Source organism: Elephantulus edwardii, unplaced genomic scaffold (genome assembly GCF_000299155.1).
Source record: "Elephantulus edwardii isolate Elephantulus edwardi_28Jun2011 unplaced genomic scaffold, EleEdw1.0 scaffold00423, whole genome shotgun sequence".
NCBI classification, from domain to species: domain Eukaryota; kingdom Metazoa; phylum Chordata; class Mammalia; order Macroscelidea; family Macroscelididae; genus Elephantulus; species Elephantulus edwardii.
In genome coordinates, this window is record NW_006400173.1 from 305,806 (window position 1) to 316,251 (window position 10,446).

The 10,446-nt window shown below is 37.9% G+C and overlaps 1 protein-coding gene across 1 annotated transcript in view; it reads right to left on the bottom strand.

Moving 5' to 3' along the window:
- Positions 1 to 10,446, bottom strand: part of HDX (highly divergent homeobox) — a 572,582-nt gene that overhangs the window by 33,765 nt on the left and 528,371 nt on the right. Inside the window, exon 7 of the mRNA XM_006902518.1 lies at positions 8,521 to 8,643. Within this exon, the coding sequence (XP_006902580.1) occupies positions 8,521 to 8,643 (123 nt within the window). The remainder of the gene's footprint in view (positions 1 to 8,520; positions 8,644 to 10,446) is intronic.

Consider the following 10,446-nt stretch of genomic DNA (forward strand, 5'->3'; position numbering starts at 1 on the left):
TTCAAAGCAGCCTGAACTTCTTCTTTCATCATCATAGGCTCTTGCTCATATGTTGTTTCATGAAATTCTTCTGTGTCTTCCAATTCCTTTCGATACAGTAACTCAGTATATTCCTTCCATCTTCTTTTAATACTTTCTGGATCATTTAACATTCTGCCGAAAGCATCCTTGATTATAGCAACTCAAGGTATGAATTTGTTCCCTGAGCTTAGGATATGCTGAGTGAGTTCGGCCCTTGTAGATATTTTATTTTTTAAAAAAAGCGTAAGTAATATTGAGTCACTGTACCAAAAAGAAGTTGACAGATTTTCAAGAAACAACATACAACCCTATCACAACGCCCTTCATGATTTTAAACCATGCAATGTTCCCTTGTTATGTTTGTACAACTGCTTCTTGGTCTGTGTATAGGTATTACATAAGCATAAATAAGTATTTGGGTTTCCCATTCTTCTCAATGTTAGTCATAATATGTTATGATTCATCTATCACATACTTTTGCATAGTCAATAAAACACAAATCAACATCTTTCTGATATACTATGCCTTCTGCCAAGATCCATTTGATAGCAGCAATGATATCTCTTGTGCCACAGCCTCAAGGCGGGGGGGAGGCATGGGAGCATGAAAGAGTGAGGATAGGTTGGGTTAAAACCACAGAGTTGCACGGTTTGGTGAATGGAGGTCAGGGTGAGGGGAAAGCAAATGGGAAGGATCCAGGAGAAAAGACAGGGTAATTATCAGCAAGATGCAAGGGTGATTGATATTATAAAATATAATGTATGAGAATGATTGTATGAAATACAACGTAAATGAAAGCTTGTATAAAACACAATGTATATGAATGAAACATAATGTAAAGGAATTAATTACATGAAAAGTGATAAAATACTCAAAGAAAAACATTTTAAAAAATATGTTATAAAGAAACAACATATCATTGAGAGGCGATGATAAGGAAGGAGGAAGTTCAGGCTGCTCTGACGGACTTGGCAAAAAATAAAGCCCCCCTCCCAAAAAAATAAAGCCCCAAGAATTGATGGAACACAACTTACATATTTCAACAAACATATTCCACCCTGGATGTACTTACCAGGTTGTGCCAGGAAATCTGGAGGACAACTAACTGACCCAACAGAGTGTGGAAACTATCAAACCATATCACATGCAAACAAAATCCTGCTAAAGATTATACAAAAATGACTGGAAAACTACCAGAAAAACAAGCTGGATTTAGAAGAATTCATGGATGGCACTAGAGGCATTATCACTAATGTCAGAAGGATCTTGGCAGAAAGCAAAGAGTTCCAGAAAAATGTTTATCTTTGTTTCATTGACTATGCAAAGACGTTTGTCTGTGTGGATCACAACAAATTGTGGCTAACCTTGAGGAGAATGGGAATCACAGAACATTTGATTATGCTCATGCAAAACCTACATACACTTGGACCAGGAAGCAATCATCATGACAGAGGAAAGAAACTCTAAATGATTCAAAATCAAGAAAGGAGTATATCAGGGATGTGTCTTGTGTCCATACTTTTTCAATCTATATGCTGAACAGATCATTGAGAGGATGGGAGTTTTGAGGAGGAATATGGCATTATGCAGATGATAAAGCATTGCTTGCTGAAACTTAGGAGGACCTGAAACTACAGAAGGCCAAGGATGGTAGTCTTCAATATGGATTGAAGCTTAACATCAAGAAGCTAATCATCAAGATCAAGATTCTCACCACTGGGCCAGATGGCTGCATCATGATAGATGGAGAAAAAATTAAGGTTGTTAACAATTTCCACCTGCTCATTTCCACAAACAACACTCCTGGCACCAGCAGTCAGGAAGTCAAAAGACAAATTGGACTGGGGAAATTTGAAATGAGAGACCTCTACAGAGTGCTGAAATGCAACAATGTCAATCTAGAGACTTAGGTGCATTCAATCCAGGCCACAGTATTCACAGTTACTTGTTATACATCAGAGAGCTGGACAATGACTAAGCAGAACAGAAGAAAAATCAATGCCTTTGTGTTGTGGTGATGGAGAAGAATTTTGAACATACGACAAACCACCAAGAAAACAAATAAGTCTGTCTTGCAAAGGGTAAAACAATGTTTCTCCTTGGAGGCTAGGATTTTGAAGCTCCATCTCACATACTTTGATCACATGGCCAGGGGGGCCTGTTATTGGAGAAAGGTGGAGGGACAGCACAATAGAGGAAGACCCCGGAGGAAATAGATTGAAACATTAACTGGGGTAAAGGGGTTGGCGTGTCAGGGTCAGTGAGACTGGCTCAGGACAGGGCAGGCGTCAGAGATGTTGTACATAGGATCACTATGGGCCACAGGTGACTTGATGGCACATAACAACAACAACAACAACCAAAAGACCAACAAATACATTTTGAAAGATGTATAGAGTGCTCCTTAGAAGCAGAGATGGTGAAACTTTATCTCATATGCTTTGGCATGTTGAAAGGCTCAGTTCTTGGAAAAGAATATTATGTTTTAAAAGATATAGGGTCAGAGAAAGGAAGGAAGACCCTCACTGAGATGATTTGACACTGACTTGTAACAACAGACAGAGATTGTGAAGATGACACAAGGTTGAGCAGGGTTTTTATTTGTTGTTCACAGTCACTTTAAGTCATACTCAACTTACAAATACCTGATAATATATCACTAATGGGCAAATCTGAGATCACTTAGTATTAAAGGAAACAATATAAGTTTAATGAATTATATTATGAATTCTATTCACACAGAATATGAGAAAGAAATTGTAACTAAGAAAAAATGTGTTTAATAAAAACAAATAGAAAAATTAAATTTTATCTTTGGAGTAGGAGAACTAAACATTCCACTTAAACGTAAGGGAAAAAGTATGCTCTATGATCTAGAACCAATGGTAATAAAGAGAAGTTCAAGCTGCTCTGAAGGACTTGGCAAAAAAGAAGTCTGCAGGAACTGATGGAATACTAACTGACATAGTCCAACAAACAGATGCAGGCCTGTATGTGCTCACCAGGTTGTACCAGAAAATCTGGAAAACAGCTTCCTGGTCAACTGACTGGAAGAGACCTATAATTATTTCATCTCTCAAAAAAGGTGATACAATGTTGTTATTGTTGATAGGTGCCATCGAGTCGAGTACAACTCATAGCAACCCTATGAACAAAAGATCTGAACTTAGTACTGTTCTGCCTGTTCTCACACTTCCAGACACACAAGAGCTCGTTGCAGCAGTCACCGTATTAATCTGCCTGGGTGAGGGTCTTCCTCTCCTTCGCCAACTTTCCACCTTTCCCAACATCATGTCCCTTTCCAAGGAATAGCATCTCCTAGCAATATATCCCAAGTATTTGAGGCAAAGGCTCATCATTCTTGTCTCCAAAGAGCACTCCAGCTGCATCCTCTCCAAGACATACCTATGCATTTTCTTGGCCATCCATGGAATGTTCAGTGCTCTTCTCCAACATCACAGCTCAAAGGTATCAATTCTTTTTCTGTCATCCTTATTCATTGTCCAGGTCTTAGACAAATAGCTAGTAATTGGAAAGACCCTGGCCTGAATCAGACGCACCTTAGTCCTCAAACTGACATCACTACTTCTCAATAATTTGGAAAGATTGCTAATTTCAGATTTCCCCATTGCAATGTTGTTGTTGATTTCCTTTGAGTTGAGCACGACTCATAGCAACCCTATGAACAAAAGGCCTGAAGTCCCTCTACAACTATTGACATTTATCAAAGTCCATAGAGTTCCCAGAGGCATGCATCTCCTTATTTCCTGACTGCGCATACCAAGGTTGTTAATTGTGGATCCAAGCAAGATGTATTTGGTGATAGAAATGAGTCTGGAAATATAATGATTGAATTTTATATTTACAATGATTTATTCATTGAAAATACTTTTTCTAAAAGACACAAAAGACCATTTTACCTGTGGATTTCACCCAGTGGGCTGCTTAGGAATCAGATTGACTACACTTGTGTAAGAAATCGTTGGAGAAGCTCGATATTAGCAGTCAAAACTAGGTCAAGGGCAGACTGTGGGTCACATCATCAATTACTCATATGCAAGTTCAAATTGAGGCCAAAGAAAATTAAAATAAGTCCAGAGGAACCAAGATATGATCTTGAATCAATTCCATCAGAATTTCATGATTATCTTAAGAATAGGTTTGAGGCATTGGATACCGTTGAACACCAATGAGTTGTGGGATGATACCAAAGATATCATCAATGAAGAAAACAAAAGGCCATTAAAAAAACAGAAGAGAAAGAAAAAACTGAAATGAATGTCAGAAGAGACTCTAAAGATTGCACCAGAACGTTGAGAAGCCAAATCTAGAGGAAAACATGTTGAAATGAAAGAGCTGAACAGATGGTTTCAAAGGGCAGCTGGGGAGGACAAAGCAATTACATCACAATGGAATTTGCAGAGAGCTGGAATTGGATAATAAGAGGGAAAAACTTGTTCTGCATTTCTCAAACAGAAAGAACTAAAATATAAATTTAGGCCTTGTGTTGCAATGTTGAAAGATGCTATGGGCAATGTATTGAATGACCCAGAAAGCATAAAAAGAAGATGGAGGTGAAATAATAGAATGTGGAAATTATTGAACTATTTCATGCAGACAAACCCTTGCTGAAGAATATTTTTTAAAAATACTATAACAGTTACTACATTGACAAAGAACTTCCAGAAATACAAGCAGGGTTTAGAAGAGGCTGTCTTTCCACCTTTCCATGCATGGTATCCTTCTCCAAGGACTGGTCCCTCCTGGCCATGTGCCCAAAGTATGTGAGACAGAACTTTAAAATTCTTGCCTCCAAGGAGCACCTTGGTTTCATCCACTCCAAAGCAGGCCTGTTTATTCTCCTGGAAGCCTACGGTATGTTCAACACTCTTCTCCAGCACCACAACCCAAAGGCATAGATCTTTCTTCTATCATCCTTAGTTATTGTCCAGCTCTCTGATGCATAGCTAGTGACTGCAAAGACCATGGCCTAGATCAAGCACACCTTAGTCTCCAGACTGACCTCATCGCTCTTCAGAACTCTAGAGAGGTCCCTTTTTATCTTTTTATTTCCTGATGGCAGGTGCCAAAAGTGTTGATTGTGGAACCAAGCAAGCTGAAGTTGTTAACAATCTCAATTTATTCTCCATCTATCATGAAGCTGCCAATTGGCCCAGTGCTGAGAATCTTTGTTTTCTTAATGTTGAGTTTCAATCCATATTGAAAATTACATTCCTTGACCTTCTACAGAAAATGCCTCATGTCTTCCTCAGTTTTATCTAGCAAGGTTGTGTTATCTGCATAACAGGTTGTTGATGAGTCGTCTTCCAGTTTTAATGCCACATTTCTTCTCATAAAGGCCAGCATCCTGATAGATCTATTCTGCATATAGACTGAAAAGATATGAAGATATGTGCATCCCTGATACATACCTTTCCTGATCTTGAACCAAGCAGTGTATCCCTACCTGACTACTGTTTCCTGGTTCAAGTATAGGTTTTGCTTGATCACAATTAAGTGTTCCGAGATTCCTATTCTTCTCAATGTTAGCCAAAATTTGTTGTGATATCCACAGTCAAATTCATTTGCATAGCCAATGAAACACAGATTCCACTGGTACTCTCTGCTTTCAGTCAAGATCCATCTAATATTGGCTATGATGTCCCTATTGTCATGGCTTCTTCTAAACCAAGTTTATATTTTTGGCAGTTCTCTGCTGATGTACTGTTCCAGTCAGTTTTGAATAATCTTTATCAGGATCTTCCCTGTGTGTGATATTAGTGAAAATGTCCACATTTTGTTAGGTCACCTTTTTTGGAATGGAAATAAATATGTATCTCTTTAAGTCAGTTGGCCAGGTAGTTGTCCTTCAGATTTCTTGGCATAACCTGATGAGCGTGTCCAGGACAGCATCTGTTTGCTGAAATATATCATTTGGTATTCCATCAATTCTTTGGGCCTTGGTTTTTCCAGGCTTCAGAGCAACTTGAACTTCCTCCTTCATTGCCATTGTCATCATATGTTGGTTTATTAAATTCTTCTGTGTCAGCCAATTATTTTTCATATAGTGACTCTGTGTACTTCTTCCATTTTCTTTTGATTCTTCCTGGATCATTCAACATTGTGCCCTCAGCATCCTTAAGTATTGCAACTTGAAGCTTAAACTTGTTCAGTTTCTTCAGCTTAAGAAATGCCGAGGAAGTTCATAATTTTTTTTTTTTATTTTCGGACTCCAGCTCGTTGCACGTTTCATTGTAATACTTTGCTTTGTCTCATTGAGCCGGCCTTTGAAATCTTCTGTTCAACTCCTTAACTTCTTAATTTCTTCCCTATGCTTTGGCTTCTTGGTGCTCTAGTGCAATATCCAGTCTCTCCTGATATCTATCTTGGTCATTTTCCTCTCTTCTGGATGATATTCTTGATATCCTCCACAGAACATCTGAACTTCACTCATTTGTATTCAGGCTTGTTCCTAAGATGGTCTTTAAATTATGGTGGGATAGACTCCATATCAAGCTTTGGTTCTTGTGGATTTGATTTGATATTTTTTTAGCTTTAATTTGAACTTGTATATGAGTAGCTGATGGTCTGTTCTACAATCAGCACCTGGCCTAGTTTTCACAGCAGATATTGAGCTTCTCCAGCAATTTTTTTTCCCAAAGATGTAGTCATTCTGCTTCCTGTGTAGACCATCAAGTGAAGTCCATGTGTATTGTCACCATTCATGTGTCTTATAAAAGGTATTTGCAATGAATAGGTCATTGAATATACAGAATTCTATCATTCTGTCTCCAACCTCATTTCTGTCACCAAGTCCATACTTTCTTACTATTGATCCTTCTTCCCTTTTCTCAACTTTTGCATTTCAGTCATCCAGTATTATCAAAGTATCATGGTTGCATGTTAGATCAATCTCCTATTGCAAAAGTTAGTAGAAATTATCTCTTTCCTCCATTTTTGTCCATTGTTGCTGGTGCAGGCATTTGAGTAACGGGTAGGAGCAGGTTTCCCTTTTATGTGTATGTATATTATCCTGTCACTCACAACATTGTGTTTCAAGATGGATCTAGAAACAGGTTGGTTTTTTTAAAAAAACTATTAATGTGACCCCATTTTTACTCACCATTTCATTTCCAGCATAGTAGACCTTATGATTGATTATCTGATTCAAAATGACCCATGCCAACACATTTAATTTCACCAATGCCTAGTATGCTGCTATTTTGTGCTCCATTTCTTTCTTATCAATCTCTGATTTTGACGTTTTTAATGATTTTGTTGTGCAACATCCACAAGCAACATCCTTGGTATCAACAGTCAGGATAGCAAAAGATATTTTGCATCCAGAAAATCTGCTGTCAAGAACCTCTCGAGAGTGCTAAAGACCAACGCTCTCAGTTAAAGATTAATGTGTGTCTTATCCAAGTCATGTTCTTCTCAATTCCTTGCTAAACATCTGAGAGCCATACAGTGAGTGAGGATGACAGAAGAAGAATTGATACCTTTGAGCTGTGGTGCTGGAAAAGAGTATTGAGCATACCAACAGCTGCCAAGAGAATAAGCAGGTCTGTCATGGAGAGGGTGATACTAGGTTGCTCCTTGGAGGCAAGGATGGTGAAACTTCATCTCACATACTTTGATCATGTTGTTGGGAGGGGCTAATCCCCGGAGAACAACATCATGAATGAAAGGGTAGAAAGTCAATGCAAGAGAGAAAGACTCTGGATGAGATGAGCTGACATAGTGACTGTGCCAATGAGTTCTGGTGTGTAGGAGGTGGTAAGATTGGCTCAGGATAGGAAAAAGCTCAGAGCTATTGTTCATAGAGTCACTATGAACCATAGACGATATAATGGTCCATAAGGACAACAACAATGGCCACAAATAATTTCACATTTTGCTAGTAAGGAGCAATATATAATGGAATACAATGTATCTGTATACTTACTAATTCCATTTGAATCTGGAACACGAATAAGACTAGAACTACTTCAGTTATTTCATGCACCTAAGGTTCAGAAATGTGCCTTCCCAATTAAGCTAGACATATGAGATGGATTGACTTAGTGACTGAAGTAATGGGGGTATATGTGTTGAAAATGCTGGAGTTAGTTCAGTTGTACATAGGGTCACTATGAGTCACAGGCAACTTGACGGTACATAAGAAAAACAACAACAGTATCTCTTGAAATATTTTTAATTTCTTTAAAATTAATTTTTATATTCTTTGTCTCCTATTATAAGATTACTCTGGAACTAACAAAACATGCTAATAAATTATTCTTTCTGATTTCCCATTAAAGGGGCACACAAAATCTGAATATCTACTCTCCATGAAACTGCTCTAAACAAATGTCACAAAACACTTGTTCCATGACAAAAACAATTTAGTGTTTAGTGTTGAAATATAAAAATGAAAACAAAGAAAAGAATCCAAATGTGACACTCCTTTTTACAACATGATTTATGCAGCTCAATTGTGTCTTTTGGTATACCTACCTGTTGTTGGTCCTTATCGTTAGCTTTAATAGCTAGTATCAAGCTTCTAACAAATTTCTGAAGTTTAAAGTACTTTTGCTTTTGGATTTCTAGCTCATTTTCAATGAATCTTACTTCTTCATTCTGAAGGAGAAAACAACAAACAAAACAATTACTACATGAAAACCTAAGACTACATAAGTTTGATGCACAAAACTTCTAAACAGCAATAAAATTAGAAGAATAATAAAGAAAAGAAATTTTTAGAGGAATTCATATCACCAAAAAAAATCATCTAGATATTCAAAGGCTGTACTTATTGCAAATAACCAGCATAAAAGAATTTGCAGGATCATTAAAAACCAAGAAATAGTTCCTTTCTGTATCAGCAGTTGCCTTCTGTATCAATCTAATTAGTCCATGGATTAGGATTAAAATTAGACTGAGTCAAATTAACCAAAACTAAAGAGCAATGGATTATTTACTAATGCTGAATGTACCGTTCACAAAACAAAGTACTGAGAGCTGAAAACGCTACTGTTTTATACTGAAATTATTATCAGACTCTCTGAAACAGTTTGCGTTCCTCCTACCTATTAAGTTGTTATGTTGAATCAGAACCAACTCATAACTGACCCTCCAGTGGGTTTTATGAGGAAGTAAATCTCATGGAAAGAGAATGTCCATCTTTCTCCCATGAAGCACCTGGTGGATTTGAAACAAGTGCCTTTGGGTTGGCAGAGCAGTTTCTTATTAATAGGCCACCAGAACTCCCTTTCTGTTAATTCAGAAAAGATCTCCAAATCTATCTGTAATTTGAGACACAGACTGCTCACCGGTTTTGTTACTTCTGTAGAGAAAAAAAGTAAACTAGGATTTAGGGGTGATCTACTGGCAAGTATAATGTAACTAATTGTGCAAATTAGGAGAGATAGATTAATCCTTCTGTGCCTTTGGTGTCTCATCAGTAAATGGAGATAATATTAGTATTACTGGCAGGATTTACTTTGAGGGTTATAAGGCTTAAAGAAGAGAAAAGATAGTATGATCTTGCTGTTTGTGTCATTAAGTAAGAAACGACCCATATCTGATATTCCAGTGGGTTTTTAGAGGCAGTAATTCACAATGGGGTAGATTGCCCATCCTTCTCTCACAGAGCAATTGGTGGACTCAAACTGCATGCCTCTGAGATTGTAGCTCAGCTTCTTACCACTAGGCCACCAGAGCTGGAAGCTAAAGACAGTGTTGTTGTTGTTTTATACCATCGGATCTGAACTGGCCCTGAGCTGATCTTCCGTTGGTTTTCAGAGGCTGTTTAATTGCGTGGGATAAGACTGCTCATCTTTCTCCTATGGAGCAGCTAGTAAATTCAAACCTAACGCCTTTGGGATTGTGGTGCAGATTCTTGCCACTAGGCCACCAGAGTTCCCTGAAGATAGTATGTAGTTGTTATCATTGCTGTTATTGTTGTGTGTCATAGAGTAGGAATTGACCCATAGTTGACCCTCTGGCAGGTTTTCAGAGGCAAGTTAATCACAAGGGATGAGACTGTGAATTTCCTATTCCTCTCCTACATAGAAGCTGGTGGCCTCGAACTGTGTGCCTTTGGGATCACAGTGCAGCTTCTTGTCACTAGGCCATCAAAGCTACCTATAAAATAATAGTTTAATTGTACTATAAAACCACAGTGTGAAGCCTGTGTAAGGGCAAACACATAGATCAATGGAACAGAACTTAGAGACACACAAATATGATTTTCAATTTTTTAAGTAGAATATAAGTGAATTCAATTGGTATACCATCTATTCCTGGAGCCTTATTTTTTGCCATTTCCTTCAAAGCAGCCTGAACTTCTTCTCTCATCACCATAGGTTCTTGCTCATATGTTGTTTCATGAAATTCTTCCGTGTCTTCCAATTCCTTTCGATACAGTGACTCAGTATATTC